Source organism: Gracilinanus agilis, chromosome 5 (assembly GCF_016433145.1).
Source record: "Gracilinanus agilis isolate LMUSP501 chromosome 5, AgileGrace, whole genome shotgun sequence".
NCBI lineage: Eukaryota > Metazoa > Chordata > Mammalia > Didelphimorphia > Didelphidae > Gracilinanus > Gracilinanus agilis.
This window is the reverse complement of record NC_058134.1, coordinates 26,295,346-26,312,495: the sequence shown is the minus strand read 5'-3', so window position 1 is coordinate 26,312,495 and position 17,150 is coordinate 26,295,346. Positions and strand designations below refer to the sequence as shown.

General features: G+C 35.8%; 1 protein-coding gene across 1 annotated transcript in view; it reads left to right on the top strand.

The window, feature by feature from the left end:
- The window catches only part of ZCWPW2 (zinc finger CW-type and PWWP domain containing 2), a 221,726-nt gene extending 216,296 nt beyond the window's left edge, over positions 1 to 5,430 (top strand). The window contains 1 exon segment of the mRNA XM_044678879.1: positions 5,203 to 5,430. Coding sequence (XP_044534814.1) covers positions 5,203 to 5,364 — 162 coding nt within the window. The 3' untranslated portion in view covers positions 5,365 to 5,430.
- Positions 5,431 to 17,150: the final 11,720 nt, after the last annotated feature.

Genomic DNA, 17,150 nt, shown 5'->3' with positions numbered 1-17,150 from the left:
AATTCCCTCTCCCTTCTCCCCTCCCTTTTTTTGTCCTCCCCACTCCCCTGCTCCCCTTGGTTTATCCCTTCTAACTTTCTCAGAAGGGTTAGATAAAAGTTTTATTTCCCAATGGATAGTATAGCTACTCTTCCCTCTCCGGGTTGATTACACTGAGAGTAAGGTTTGATTATTACCTTTTTATGCTCTCTTCCTCTCCTTCTTATAATAGTATTTGTCCCCTCTCCCTCCCATGCCCTCTTTGTGTGTAATAGAATATTCTATTTTCTTATTCACTCAAGTTTCTCTTGGTGTCCCCTGCTATTCACCCCCTCTTTCCCATCCCCCATGCCATCTTAGATTATTTAGTGTTCCACCCTCACCCTGTTGATTATTCTTCTGATTACTATAATAGTGAATATTATAATAGTGAATAGAGTTCACTACAGAGAATTAAACATAACATTTCTCTACATAGGAATACAGATAATTAGATCTCACTGAGGCCCTTAATAAGGCAAATTTAAAAATTATACGTTTTCTTTCTTTCCCCTGTGTATCTTATTTACCTTTTCAGGTTTCTCTCAATTTTTGTGGTTGGATATCAAACTTTCCATTTAGTCCTGTTCTTTTCTGTGCAAATACCTGGAATTCTTCAATTTTGTTGAATGCCCTTACTTTCCCCTGGAAATATATAGTCAATTTTGATGGGTAGTTGATCCGTGGTTGTAGGCCCAGCTCTCTTGCCTTTCTCAATATTGTATTCTACGCCTTGCGGTCTTTTAGCGTGGAGGCTGCCAGATCCTGTGTGATCCTGATTGGTGCTCCTTGATATTTGAATTGTTTCTTTCTGGCTTCTTGTAAGATTTTTCCTTTTGCTTGGAAACTCTTGAATTTTGCAATGATATTTCTTGGTGTTTTCCTTTCTTGATCGAATACCGCAGGTGTTCTATGAATCCTTTCAATGTCTATATTGCCCTCTTGTTGTAGGACTTCAGTGCAATTTTGCTGAATTATTTCTGTTAGTATGGAGTCCAGGTTTCTATTAATTTCTGGTTTTTCTGGAAGACCGATTATTCTCAAATTGTCTCTTCTAGACCGGTTTTCTTGGTCTGTCACTCTCTCATTGAGATATTTCATGTTTCCTTCTATTTTTTCAGTCTTTTGGCTTTGTTTTATTTGTTCTTGTTGTCTTGAGAGATCATTAGTTTCTACTTGCTCAATTCTAGCCTTTAGGGATTGATTTTCAGCTATATTCTTTCGGTTTTTGGCCATAATCTTCTGGTTTTCGGCCATAATCTTCTGGTATTCCTTTTCAATCTGGTCATCTCTGGTGTTCAGTTTCTGAGCCTCACTTTCCAATTGCATGATTCTACCTTTTAAACAGTTATTTTCTTGCCAGATCTCTTCCATTTTCCTCAAAATCTCAGTTTTGAACTCTTCCATAGCTTGTGAGGAGTTTTCCTTATTTGAGGAGGGTCCGGATGCTTGTTTGTTCTCCTCCTCTGTTTGCTCGGTTGTCTGGATTTTCTCTGTGTAAAAGCTGTCGAGTGTTAAAGACTTCTTTTTCTTGTTGTTATTCTTTCTCTTCTGAACTTCCTGAGGCTGAGTAGCCATTGTTAGCCCAGCAGCTTCTCAGATTTATCCTCGCGCTCAGTGTCTGTCCGCGATCTATTGGCTCCTCAGGTCTGAGTTCTGGTTTTTTCCAAGGTCAAGCCCCCTGGTGGACCCCCTTGCTTGATCCTCTGCAGGAGGTTCCTTTACAAGTCTCAGGGCGCTGCTTCCACAGTCGTATACCCATCCACACTGGTTCCCCACTTAGGTTTTAGTTCCTGGTTGTGTCTGCCTCCACCCACGCCTCCGCAGTGCCTGTGCTCTCAGCCTGTGCTCTGCGCCCAGCGTCCTGCTCCCGTGTTCAGATTTCGCCTGCGTTTTTTGGCTTAATGGGGTCCTAAGTCTTGTTGCTCTCAGGAACAGGCCCTGGAGCTGCCAATGACTCGATGGGTGCCCCAAACTTGCTCTATTTCTTTTTAGCTGGCTTTGGAGCTATAGATGTTGTGTGTGGAGGGGGTGGGGGTGGGGTGGTTGCTCAGCCCGCGATTTCGTGAGGGCTGTTTCACCCCTTTATAGCATGGAAATGCCTCGATTCCATGTACCTTCCACGCTGTGCCCTGTTGTGGGGGTTCCTCCATTTGTCTGGACTTGTTTTTATGTCCCCTTGAGGAGTTTTGTGTGTTTTGGTCAGGAGAGGTTAAGAGCTTCTTCTTACTCTGCCGCCATCTTAACCCGGAGTCTGTTTATTTTTTGATTGCCAGGATTGATCATGAAAAAGCTTTTGCTTTGATTGAACAAAACCTGGTCTTAGACTCTCTTTTATAAAAGAATCTTACAGACATCAAAATCATTCAAGATTTCTTGGAATATATAACATCAGAAATGACCTCGCTAATGACCCTCTGATTATAAATGTCTGGGGGAAATCTAGCCCAGAGTCCGAGTAGAAGACTAATTCACAATGGACAGTGATGATCTCTATGTGCTCCTGTTTGTGTGTTTCATTAAGCCTTAAAACTTTGCAGGACTTTCTGGAAGGGATCTCTCATCACTTGTATGGGAAAGGCCAAGTAGATGAAGAATGTTGATTGCCCAGATTTCAATCTACTTTTGCATAGATAATCTATAAAGTTTGTTCTTCAATATGAATGTCTGGGATAGGTAGTATAATGACAAGAAGTTGGACCCAGAGTTGAATGTGATAGTGACTACACTGCTTTTTAGAAATGTCAAAGCTCTTTTCTAATCTCAAGCTTCCCACAAAAGCAAAGGTCCATCTTCTTAATTCTAACATTTTACCAATGTTTTATTTTGTCAGTGAGGCATAAAGCAGCACTTTTTTTAACACTTACCTTCCTTCTTAGAATCAATACTATGGGTCAGCACACATAATCAATGAGGAAATCAAAAGAACATGAATAAATAATCTTATCAAAGAATGATAAATACAAGAAGAAAGGATGGGCTGGTTGCATAACAAGGGTGAGGAAATGGATGATCAGAATACTCCACTGGTAGCTGCATGTGGTCAGGAGAAAGTTAGAAAGACCCTATAAGCACTGGGTATACCTGTGGTGGTGATGACTTGGGAGAATATGCACATGAGTTGTACAGGATGGGCATATGTGATTACCTTTAAATCTATTTTTTTAAAGAACTATGAAAACAATGAGATCACAGATCTATGAGATAATTTGAATATTAGTAAAACATGAATTTTTGATGCACAAAAAGTACTTATCTAAATTACAAGTGTTTAATTCTTTTTGTTTTGCATATGCCTCTAAAAGAGTCTGGAAGAAACCTAATAACAAACATTAAGTCCAAATATGTTCTAACATTGTGTTAGGTTCGAAGGTTATAAAGACAAAAATGAAAAATTGTTTTCCTTGACAAGATTAAAAACTTTGGGGGCAAATAACAGGTATATGTATGTACAAAATAAGTGCAAGGCAATATGAAGGTTAGACATTAGCACTCCCAAAGATGGCAGGCTAAGTTTTAAGCATCTCTTCAGAAATATGAATGAGGAAGGAATGCTTTTTAGCAAAGGCCATAAGTGAGAGATGGAGTGTTCTATATAGGGAGCAGTAACAAAGAGAGTATTGATTGTTTAAGGGAGTGTAATATATAATAAGGCCAGAAAGTTAGGTAGGGGACAATTTTTGAAGAACATTAATTGCCAAATAGAGGAGTTTGTATTAGATACTCGAGGTAATAAGCCCCAGGTAAGAGAAGCTATAGAATGCACAACAGTCATACTCTGGTAAATCATCTTGGCAGCTGGGCTAAACCTGGTTGAGGGTAACCCACAGGCCTCAAACCCATTGGTGAGTTAGAGGAATGTCTACCTTAAGGGTGGGAAGACTTCTCCTAGTGGAATGAACAGATAAGAACAGTCCATTCTAATGACCACAAAGATGGCTGATGCAAGTGCTTGTGCAGCCTTTAGAGCTTGGTTAGAAATAGATGCCAAGATCATCCACTGCATCCTTGGTCATCATAAATCATTCTGATTTTTGTCTTGCCATTGGACTTGGATGACTCTAGAAAAGAGAGAGGTTGATGACTGGGCAACTCTGCCTCACTTAAATCCAATTCACATTCAAGTCAAGACATCACTTTATGATGCCATTGATCCCTTTAAATGAAGGACAAATAACTGTAATAGGGAGTCACTTGGGTTTGTTGAGTAGAACAGTAGCACAGCAAATGTTCTTTAGGAAAATCACTTTGGCGGCTCTATGAATAATGGACTAGAGAAGGGAGAACTGAACCTGATGAAAAAAGGAGGAAGATAGAGTGATGAAGACAGAGATAAATAGGAACAGAAAAAGTAACAGAAATGAGGGAGGAGGAGTAAGAAAGGAGAGAAGAGAGGGCAGATAAAATGGAAAAAAGGACTTAGGACAATGCCTTAACATTTCGTGTTCACATCTCATAAATATTTTTCCCTTCATGCTTCTCCAGACCACATCAAAACCATTATTAGTATTTAACCTCAGCCACTAAAAGAAGATGCATGGTGATAAGAGGCTTTGTTCTCTACTAGTGATGACTTTAAAATGATTCACACTAATCTAATAGAGAATCAAGATAAAAATACCTATGATAAAAAGCCTCACATTTCTAATATACTTTATAATAATGTTGGAACAAAGTCAGCTTTCATAGTATTAACCTTTGCTATTGACTTCAGAGAAGCTGACTACGTGTCTCTGTGTGTATGTGGCATGTTCTGTGGGGAGGTTCTGTGAAACAAACCCAGATATGACACTTGGTGACAAAAAGCTTCCTTCCAAACCTTGTTCAGCTTGGTTTTGTGGCTTGCACACTTCATCACAAAAACACCAGCGAGAGTTACAAATTCACATCAACAGAGGTCTTCCCTGTGCTTCATAAAACTTTACCAAGCAGTGTCTTGATGTGAGCCATCCCGTACTGGGATCAGGGTCAGTTTCTTTATTCACACAGAGACCAAAGCTCTGAAAGTTTACATGGTATATTTACTCTGACAAAACTGTATCTTCCAAATTCACACCCAGGATTCTCTTCCACAGTCCACAATACCTCACTGGACTTTTTTTCAGTTACTTGCCAGTATATAGTTTAAGTCTAGGGATGCTTTCTATGGGGCTTGTAAACTATGTGTGCTGTTATTCTCTTTAGGTGTCTCTGTGCAGCACAGAAGCTTCAGAAGATATCCTATGTGAAAACCAGTTTGAAGAGGATTGTCTTATAATTGATGGGATACCCTTCAGAACTGGAGAATGTATTGAGGATATAACTGACAAGTTTAAAGAAATAGATGCTTTGATGTCTCAATTTTAGACTAGAATGTAAATGACTAAAAATGATTTATTCTTGCAGCTATCCATTTTCTGATGACAAAGGCATTTAAAGTATAAGGTCCAAAAGGCAAAAGCAATATATAAATGATACATTTATTCTTTAAAATTTTATTACTTGACTATGGCAAGAGCCAATGAAATGATGTCTATGTGAGTGTTTAAGATGAAAATAAAATAAAAATTTAACATTCACCTCTTTGTTTTTTTTAAACCCTTAACTTCTGTGTATTGGCTCCTTGGTGGAAGAGTGGTAAGGGTAGGCAATGGGGGTCAAGTGACTTGGCCAGGGTCACAAAGCTGGGAAGTGTCTGAGGCGAGATTTGAACCTAGGACCTCCCATCTCTAGGCCTGGCTCTCAATTCAGTGAGCTACCCAGCTGCACCCGCTCGCCTCTTTGTTTTGATCTGTCCTCATATATTTCAAGTATTTGACAAAAAACTATTTAAAATCACAAATATTACAATTGCACATAGAAATAATTAAATACTTTAAAGTTTGTTAAATGTTTTCTAGCTAACTTGGGTCCCTCTAAAACCCTATGAGGTAGGTGCTAAAGGTATTATCTCCATTTTACAAATAATAAAAATGGAGCTCAGAGTGAGTAAGTTACTTTCCAGTGACCACAGAGCTCATAGATATCAGAAGCAGAATTAAACCCAATGTCTTTGTGATTATGAGCTCTATATTATATTTTCTACACAAGCCTGCTATCATTTAATGTGGGTACTTCACTTGAATATGTACCATGCAATCAAGATTTGGGAAGTAATTCACTTTTGTTATTTTAATCCTTATTTGCAATAAAACTTCTGATGTTGGTATAGCCTGTCTGTAACGTAGTACAAAAGTCTGAGAAAGTGGCTTGAGGTACATAGAGGCTAGATGACTTACCTATGGGTAGAGAGCTAATGTCAGCCTCAGAATTTGAACCTACATCTTCTAAACTGTAGGCCTAATGCTTTAAATCCACCAAGCCACTGCTGCCTCATTATTGATTTGTAGTGTATATTTTAGTATGATTTGACAATTGCTCAAGTTTTTAAATAAAAAAGAAATTACAAAAAATATAATCATGAATCTAGAAAAATTTCAGGGGCCTAAAGTCCTTTTATGTTTGTTTTTAATTTTTTTATTATGGACTAAATAAACTCCATCATCACTTTGATAAGCAAAGAACATAAAGATGAAGCATGAATGGAAAATCATGTATCTCTATTTTGTACAGCTTGTTTTTTTAACACAGTATTACCAACATTTCTTTGCTTATCTGTGTTCCCTTCTGAATTTCCTTCTGCTTTCTTGTTTATATTTTTAAAATGTTTCATTTCTATGCTTTTTTTCTACCCTCACTCTTCTTTCACAGTTCCTCTCCACCAAAATAAAAGTCCTCCTTTGTAACAAATATACATATATGTGTGTCTATGTGTATTTTGAATAAGCAAATTCATACATTGGCTATGTCTTAAAACATATGTCTCATTCTGTACCTGTAGTCATTGGCTCAATTTAGTCATAATTGACACACTGGTTTATGTAAGTATCCCAAGATTACTCTGTATGTGTCCTTTTCATCATTTAAAAAAACCCAATAATACATTTTATTTATATGACATTTATTTATCCATTCTCCAATTATGTACATCCTTATTGTTTCCAGTTCTTTGCTATACCAAAAGGTTCTGCTCCATATGTTTTTGGGGTTCTGTTTTGATCTTTGTGGGATTTCTCTTTCTGTCTGTCTGTTAGCCTGTCTGTCTATCTATATCTACATACATACACCCATATTATATTTACATACATATGTACACATATATACATAACACATATATAATTATACAATATTGTATACAATGTATATTATATTATAAACATACATATACACATATAATATACATTCATATAAACTGTAGTTTATATCTATATCTATATATTGGTGGATCAAAGGACTCATGTTATGTTAGATATTACTATTTCATCAAGGTCATCAAAATGAAGTGGGATTTAGACTCATTGATGTCTCGAGGAATGACTGCACCAACACAAAAACACTGGGCAAATGGCTCATATTATATTCCTCTTGATAGAGAAGGGCAGAGGGGATGATGGTGATGGTGGCTGGGTTCCTAATAGTGGACCAAAGGCTGAGTTCCCAGCCTGGAGGTAGGAAGAAAAAAGCTCCCATCAGAATGCTCTTTTGCATTGACTAAAACTACGAGAGCTTTCTTGGGTTAAGGACACACTAGGGACACCCTGAGAGGTACATGTCTGGGCTGTTCACAGGTGTTTATGAAAAACATGATTATGTCCATCATTTGCAATTTATAGTAGAATAAAGGAATATGCTTAGAAATTGGCTCCAGTCCTGCCCAGAGGAATCGGGGTGGGGAGAGAGGAAAGAAAAGCTGTTGACTCCTCCATATTCCCTGAAATGTGCTGGCATCGTAGCCAGCCATGCAAAAAGTCACAATAAAAATGTCTTAAACCTTGTTGCTCGTCCCATTAGCTATCCCTTCTCTCTGAGAGTTGGTGGAAGGGAATGTGCTGAGCTGTTACAAAACTTTTCTGTTCTTGTTGCTCCTGCACTGCTGTTGCTCTGAGAAGCCACCACTCCTCTCCTTTTGAGCTTTTTCTCACAAGTTGTCTCCATTTGCAAACAATGTGATATTTCCTTGCCTTGAAATATGAGCAAAAGCTCTAACTTTTGGTAGTCTCTATATCCAGAGAATTCTTCCCTTTGTATGGGAGCTCCTCGTTTGGGATTGGATGCTGGTACTCCTTTTTGAGCACAGTTCCAATTCTTTCCAGAAGGCTCAGACCAATTCTTAGGTCTTCCAACAATATATCAATGTGTCCTCCTACAGCCCCTCCAAAAACTTGTCATTTTTCTTTTTTTATCTTTTCAAGTTTGCTGAGTGTGAGATTGTCTTAATACAGACTTGGAAGTTTGGAATATCAAAGTAACTTGCTGGGGAAGATAGCAGTCTCTTCCACTTATGTTGCTAAGGGAAAAAGGCAGAGGGACATGTGTTTTGGAGCTTTGCCTTTACTCACAATCCTGGAGAGACCAAAAGTAAATAATTCCCAATTTAGCTCTTGCTTTCTATATTGCCTAAGTAAAACAAATAAAAACAAACAGCCAAGTAATACCTGGATTCTAGGTTGGGTTCCTGGATTGCTGCACAGTCTTCAGCTATAGCTCTAAGAGAACAAGTTGGCTTAAGAGGCACACCACCACTAGACAAAAACCAAAGAAACACAAGATGGGAGAGAAGAGCAAAAGTACATACTAGCAAGCTTGTATATTGAATACTGAAGCTGGAATATTCACACAGTACTGTTCAGTGAAGTAGGATACACATACAAAGGGTAGGTTGCTGGGTTTTGGACACAGTTAGATGCCCAATATAGGGAAAGCAGGCTTAAATTTCTTATCTGAGTCAGATAGAACTGGGCACTGGGGACAGGGGCAAGAGGAGCTTGGATATAGAGTGTGGGTCAAGATTCAGGACTGGTGTTGACTCATAATGGGGGAGGAACACAAGGAACAATTGATCATAAGTTGATATTTAAATTTTTCACTGGAGAGAAAAGAGGCTTTTGGCCATTACCGCTGATTTTATTCTGGCTTAGATGTTTTCCAAGCTTTTCCATCTTTTCTGTTTTGTAGTTTGGAGCTGTTATTTTCTGAAAAGTAGAACTTCGGTGCTATCTGAACTTGTATTGTTAGTGTAAAGGTTGTGTGTGCATGTGGGACTGTTTTGCCCATATACTTAGAGAGAGGAGTATTGGACTCAAATTCTATCTCTCGGCTTCCTTAAATATCATTAATCAAGAGGAAGTAGTTTTCAGGTTCAAGTTACAGTCCTCATCATTATTTCTTAACAGTGAAAGAGAGCCCCAACATTTATATCCAATGTTTTCCCCTATCCACTTGCCAGTTCTATAATAATTGCACATAGTAACTAAGTCAGTTCATCCAAGTCAACAGCAAAACAGAAGTCAGAGAAAGTGTAAATAGGAAAATCTATACCAGATAATATTGAATGAATGAATTCTCCCAGGAGCAATATAATTCAGCTCAACCAAGAAAGAGTCCCAGATATCACCCAAGGGGAAATTCTCTAAAGCCTGTAATGTAGCAAGCTGGAAATAGGGATATATGTTACAGGTCCTACGTGTCAGCTTCTTCCCAGAGTATTTCTTTCTTTAGGGCTCTGAAGAGAGGTTGGAATCACATCATTTCTTATTTTTATTTTTGATTGAAAATTTTTATTTGATTAATTGATTTAGAATATTTTTCCATGGTTACAAGATTCATGTTCTTTCCTTCCCCTCCTTCCACCCCCCTCTCATAGCCAATGAGCAATTCCACTGGGTTTTACATATGTCATTGATCAAGATTTATTTCCATATTGTTGATATTTGCATTAGGGTGATTCCTCAGAGTCTACATCACCAGTCATGTTCCCATTGACCCATGTGATCAAGCTGTTTTCTTTTTTTTCTGTGTGAAATCACATTTCTTGACATAGAGAAGCCAGAAGAGCCCAAGATTTTACTTCTCTCATACTCTCACCCACTCTGGTTGCTCCTCACATAGGGTATTTAGCAATTAATCTCCACCAATGAGGAGAGAGTTCCATGTAAATTGGCCCTTTGAGCAAAGAGTTACACAACTGATTTAGATCATTTTTTTCACATGGTTCCCTGACGGCTTGCATTTCTTCTTTTTGAGAATTGCCTGTTCCTAGCTTTTGACCATTACATTAGGAGATGGTTCTTGTTTTTATATAGTTGAATAAATATCCTATGTAGTAATAGAAATTATTTTCTTATTTATGGTATGATCTTTTATATTTAGGTCATGCATCTATTTGGAGGTATTATACTTTTGATATGGTATGTTGATCTATGTCTAATTTGTTCCATATTAGTATCCAGTTTTCCTAGCATTTTCATGCTTACCTCCATAATTGGCATCCAACCTATACCGCATATTTCCTTCTGGATTTTGGGTACCCGTGCTTCATTAATTGGGTGCCTATGTTTCATTAATTAACGCTTCATTTTTCTTAAAGCAGTACCAAATTATTTTTACTAATTACTGCTTCGTAGTCTAGTTCAAGGTCTCACATTTCTTGATCCTGTTACATGTCAGTTTCCCTCATGTTATTTCCCTTGAGATTCTTTTGTTTCCCTAGATCATTTTGTTATTTTTATTATTTTGTTAGTTCTATAAAGTAATCCTTGGGTCATTTGATATGGCACTGAACACATTAACTTATTCAGATAATATTTTTAATTTTAATGTATTAGCATGATCCAACCATGAACAATTAATTTACCTGCAGATGAAGTCTATTTCTAGTTCTATAAAGAATAGCTTATAGTTAGTTATATTAGTAGAATTCCTAGCTATCTTGGAAAGGGGACTCCCACATTATTTATTGACTATGTAGTTATTTTGAAAATAGTATCTTTTTGACTACATTTCTTATGAGTTTTGAAAGAGTAATTATTTTTTCATTAATTTATTCTATATCCTATATTACTGAAGTAGCAAAATAGCAATTCTATGAATTTGTTTTATGTCCTGTATTGCAGTTATTGATTCACTTAATTATAGTTGAATTTCTAAGTTTCTTTAATTAAATCATCATATCTATAACAATCTATAATTTTGTTTTTTATTTGCTTACATGTACTCTAATTTCTATTTTCTTGTTATAAATAAAAATAGGCTAAGTATATACCCTTGCTTTGTCCTGATATTATTGAAAAGACTTTTAGCATTTCTTCATTATGGATTATACGAACTCTTGATTTTTGAAAGATACTGTTCACTGTTTTAAGAAAGTATCCATTTATTTCTATGTTTAATTTTTATAGTATAAATAGATGTTATATTTTTATCAGAAACCTTTTCTGCTTATCTAGATGTAGTTAAATGATTTTGTTTTGATTATTAACATGGGCTATATTTATAATATCTATAATATTAAAGACACCCTTCATTCTTGGTGTAAGTTAAACGTGGTCATAGTATATAATATTTTTGACATTTTATTGAAGTTTTGGCAACATTTTATTAATTACTTTATATTAAATATTTGTCACAGGTATTAGCTCTTATTTTCTATATCTGCTTTATCTGTTTGTGGTTTAAATATAAGATCCACATTTGTCTTAAATATAAGATCTACACATAGCATTTAGTAAAATCACTTCTTTCCATTTTTACAAATCATTTTTATGATATTAGAAGTAAGTGTTCTTTGAAAGCTTGATTGAATTCACTTCTAAATCTTTCTTTTTAGTCCTGTATTTTTTTTTTCCTTTGGAAACTTACTTATAGCTTGTTTGCTTTACTGATATTGGATCATTTAATTCCTTATGTCCAATCCTGCTAGTCAGAATATTTTATATTTTTGTATTCATTTGTTTCATTTAATTTTTCAGTTTTGTTAGCATATAATTGGAAAAAATAGCTTCTATTAATTTACATTATTTACTCATCTATTGCAAATTCTCCTTTTTTCCTTTTACATTCTGTCTATTTGATTTTCATTTCTTTTACAAAATTAATTTGAAACAATTTGCCCCTTAATTAGTTTTTTAAAGAACAAATTCCTAGTTTTAATAGCTTTCTTTTTTTATAATGTCATTTTTGTACTTGGAACTTTCTCCTTTTATACTGTATTTAATTACACATCCCAATTCTTTGCTCTTTCCTATTGAAAATGTTTAGAAATGTGAATATTTCCCCTGACTTTGTACTGTTCCATTGTTGTTATTTTATTTAATGGAACTATCTCCTGTTTCTGCAATTTATTCTTTATTCCATAGTAAGTCCTTATTTTGAAATTATCTATTACTTTTACCAATTATTGTTTATTTCTAGTTTATTCTTTGGTAAATTTATTTTCTATTGAAATTCGACTCTTTTCTTCAAATCCCCTTAATGATTATATTTATTGTATCATGCTTAGTAAAAATAAACTTAACATTTTTGCTTTTTTTGAATTTGTAATAAAGTTTTATGCCTTGGTATGTAGCCACTTTTTAAAAGTTGTCATATATAGCTGAGGAATATGTCTATTCCTTTCAATTACCACTTATGAATGGCCAGTAATCTATTATATCTAATTTTTAAAAATTCAATTTAGCTTTTTAACTTTTGACTTTTTTTTTTGGTTATATTTGATCTAAGTCTGAAATCAGCTCCTTCAGACCTTGAATATTAAAACTATGTCAGGCAAATATCAATATTATATACCTACTAGACCCCTTGCTAAATACTGGAGATACAGAAAAAGGCAAAAAAACAACCAAATATTTATTATTCTCATGGAACTGTTGAGACAATACACAGACAACTATGCAAGGTAAGTTGTATTCACAATAAACTTGGTATAGTCTTAAAGGGAAAGTACATAATATTTATGAAAATTTACTTATTTATTTTTTCTGTTACATTTAGGAAAAATTAATAATTATTTTCTGACATTTTGGGATTCGTATTCTCCCCATATAGTCTGATATTGGTTTTATCAGTACTTTCATGCAATACTATTTCTGTATTGCTGACATATGATAAAAGTCTCATGAAGGAAATACAGTGGAATATGACATGCTTTTTTCTGCCTCCAACTCCAACAGTTCCTTCTTTGGCTGTGAATAGCTTTTTTTTTTTTTTCTTAAATCATGAATCCCTCATAGTTATCTTGGAAACTTGCTTTACTGATAATAGTTTAGTTCTCTACAGTTGATCATATATTATTTCTGTTACTGTACACAGTGTTATCCTGGTTTTGCTCACTTCATTTTGCATCAATTTGTATAAGGCATTCCAAAATTTTCTCAATTCATCCCATTCATTGTTTTTTGTGGTGCGATAATATTCTACTACTATCATATAGCAGTATGGGCAGCTGGGTGGCTCAGTGGATTGAGAGCCAGGCCTAGAGACTGGAGGTCCTAGGTTCAAGTCCGGCCTCGGACACTTCCAGCTGTGTGACCTTGGGCAAGTCCCTTGATCCCTATCGCCCACCCTTACCACTCCTGGGCTAAGGACGGTCCCTAGCCCGGATGAAAAAGGAGGAGGGTTGGGCGTGGGGCTAGCAACCCCACCCTGTAAAAACTACATCTGCTAAAGAAACTGCAACCTAAAGTAGGGGCAGCTGGGCTAGCTCAGTGGATTGAGAGCCAGGCCTAGAGACGAAAGGTCCTAGGTTCAAACCCGGGCTCAGACACTTCCCAGCTGGGTGACCCTGAGCGACCCATTGCCTACTGGTTGTGGCCCTATGCTCCTAGAATGGAGTCCCAGGATAAAAAAAAAATCATATAGCAGAACTTGTTCATCCATTCCCCAAGTGATGAACAACCCTTAGTTTTCCAGACTTTTGCCACTACAAAGAGAGCTGCTAAAATTACTTTTATACTTGCAGATCCTTTCCCTATTATCTCTTTGGAATACAGACCCTGTAGTATTATTGCTAAGGCAAAGGGTATGCTAGTTTTATGGTCCTTTGAGTGTGATTCCAGATTGCTTTCCAGAATGGTTGTATCAGTTTACAGTTAAACTAAGAGTGTATTCATGTCCTAATTTTTCTATACCCCTCCAACATTTATTGTTTTTCTTTTTGGTCATTTTAGCCAATCTGATAGGTATGAGGTGGTATCTCAGAGTTGTTTTAATTTGCATTTCTCTAATCAATAGTGATTTGGAGCATTTTTTCATATGATTATGGATGGTTTTAATTTCTTTCCCTGAGAACTTCCTGTTCATATCCTTTGACTACTTTTCAATTGAGGAATGCTTTGTGTTCTTATATATTTGTCTCAGTTCTCTACATATTTGAGAAATGAGGCTTTTGTCAGTCATTTGCTATAAAATTTCCCCCTCAAATTTGCTGTTTACCTTATATTCCTGGTTGTATTGGTTTTATTTGTACCTTTTAAATTTAATGTAATGAAACTTATACATTTCATTTTTTATAATGTTCTTTATGTCTTGCTTGGTCATAAATTGACAGATAAACTTTTCCATGTTTTCCAAAAATGGTAATTATTTAGGAGGACTGGGAAAAGCTTCTTTCAGAAAGTGGGACTTTAACTGATACTTAAAAGAGACCAGGCAAATCAGGAGGCAGAGATAGGGAGGAAATGTGCATTTCAAGCATAGTAGGCAGCTAATTTAAAAAATTCTGAAGTCTGGATATGGAGTTTTTGTTGTAAGAAACCAAGAATATCACCAAATCACAAAGAATGTTGAAAAAAGTAAGGTATAGAAAACTGGGAACATAGGAAGGAGGACTACATTATTAAGCACTTTGAAAATCAGGGGATGATTATTTGATCTTGGAGGTTCTAGGAAGCTGCTGGAATACATTGAATGGTGGGGTTGGGATGGGAAATTATATGGTCATATCTGTATTTTAGGAATATCAGTTTGATAGCTGAGTGGCAAATGAATTGAAGTAGAGGGAAACTTGAGAAAGGAAGACCAACCAGCAAGCTATTGCAATAATCCAAGCTTGAGATCATAAGAGCCCATAACAGGTGTTGGAAGGGTCAGAGGAAATTATTAAAATTTTGCTTTCTATTTTTCATGTGATTGGTTTAGATTTTTCTTCAACTTTAAACACTTATGTGCTATACCATTTGGCATGAACACACATCATATTTGTTATTTAATATCATTTACAAGAGCTTTTGTATCATGTAAAATACTTATAGTGTCATTAATAATATTTATATCTTTAAGCATATTTATTTTTACTGCTAACCTTATTGTAAACTGTTGCCATCACTACTATTCTCAATTTGTTTGAATCATAAGACTCTCTTATATAGCCTTTCATTTTATCTCTGTGTGAATTGTTAAGATTAAAATTATCTGGAGACTATATCTTAATTTATAATTAGTTATTAAATAAATAAAAAGTGATCCAGAGAAAGAAAAGGCAACAGCTACATGTGGCTGGGTGTTCCCTTCAACAGCCTCCTTACCCATCTGGCTACACTAGCTTAACCATCTCAGAGACTCATATATGGTGTCACTCTCATTGCCACCTCTTCTCTCTGTGGTTCTGAGACAGAAGATCCCTATTTCCTTTACCTACTCTCATTTATGCTGCTTATAACATCACTTTTCTGAGTCCCTCTGATTGGAGGACTCTGAACTTATTCTGGTAAGATGAGGGTCTACAAAATGCCAGGGAGTCATCGAAGCCTCCAGCATCCCCACATATGTCTGCTCTTCTCCCCCACTATCTTGATTCAATCAGAAGGTGGGGAAGGCTATAACTTAATCCAGTCAAGATCAATTCAACCTAGTCAAATTTAGTGTCAAAACTCTCCCTTTAAAATCTGAGGCTGATCTTAGAGTACCAAGAAAAAGAGAAAGAGTACAAGCTGGTGCTAAATTCTCACAGAACATTTATATTGCAAGTGTGCTTTTTAGATAACAATATATTATTGAATTCTGATTTTTAATACTTTATATTATTTTTTCTTTCTTTTGTGAGTGAATTGATACCATAATGACCATGAACATAATGGTATCAATTCACTCACAAAATAAAAAATGGTTATTATTAATTGTATTTTTCCCTATGTCATAGAATTTCAAAAATTTACCCTTTGTTTTGTTCCCTACTTCATCCCTTTTCAAAGAAGACAGTAAAAGAAAGATAACATGATAAGCTCTAATAATCCATATTTGAAGTGGTCTCATCTTACTCCTCTAATTTACATAAAGCAAATCATTGATTCTTATATTTTCTTTACATTTAATTCCTTACTTTGTATTCCAAATTCCAAAATCAAATTTACTGTTTTGTGATTTTACACACCCCATTAAGCCCTCCTATCATATTTACTAGTTTCCACTAGTTTCCCTCTTAAATTTGAAGTATTTCTGCACAAAATTTTCTCTGCATGTTCAACATACTTTTCTTGGTTCAGATCAGAGTGAAGTCAATAAAATACTTGCTCTTCATACTCTTTAGTTTGAATATTCTTCTTGCCCATCCCAATTTTAAAAAAAATAATAGTTTTTGACCTTACTTCCTTATTTCTTGCCTCATATTTATTCTCTTTCATTTCCCCCCTTTTTCATATTTTGAAATGTTTTCATTTCTTTGAAGCTTAGCTGGTAGCTATTTTCATATCACTGTTTTCTTTCAAGTTTGTATTTTGATTTTTCCTCTCACTATGATAACTCTTCATGGACAGATTATTTTTGTTTGTTTTATCATTTTTTCCCAACTTATCTCTTTGAAGCTTATTTTAAAATTGCCCTCTCCTCACCTGGTTGTCAGGACACTAGCCTAACCTTCATGATTTTTTTGGCTGCTATTCTCAAAGACAGTTCTTGGGATTTGAAAGTTTCCCATGCTTTTAAGGTAATGTGATCTCAAGAAAGGTATGTTTTCCTTCTCATGCTCATGGCTCAGGAAGAACCCTTCATTCATCACAGTCAAAAGTTCTGCCCTGAAACTTCAACCAGAGCTTCTACTCTCCTGTGGCTACTCTCCTCCTTAGAATTAAGTAAGGGTAATGGAATTGCCAAAAAGTATCTTGTCCTGTGCCCATGCTAGTTCACATGGGTCCTCCATATTCTCTTTCTGACCAAACCCCTTACCATCTCTGGGCTGAGAACTCCTGAACCTGCTCTTCTTTCAGCCATAGCTGCCCTTGAGCCCACAGCTGATATTGTCAACCCATGTGCTCTGGGCTTCTCCCACCCTAGCGATATAGACC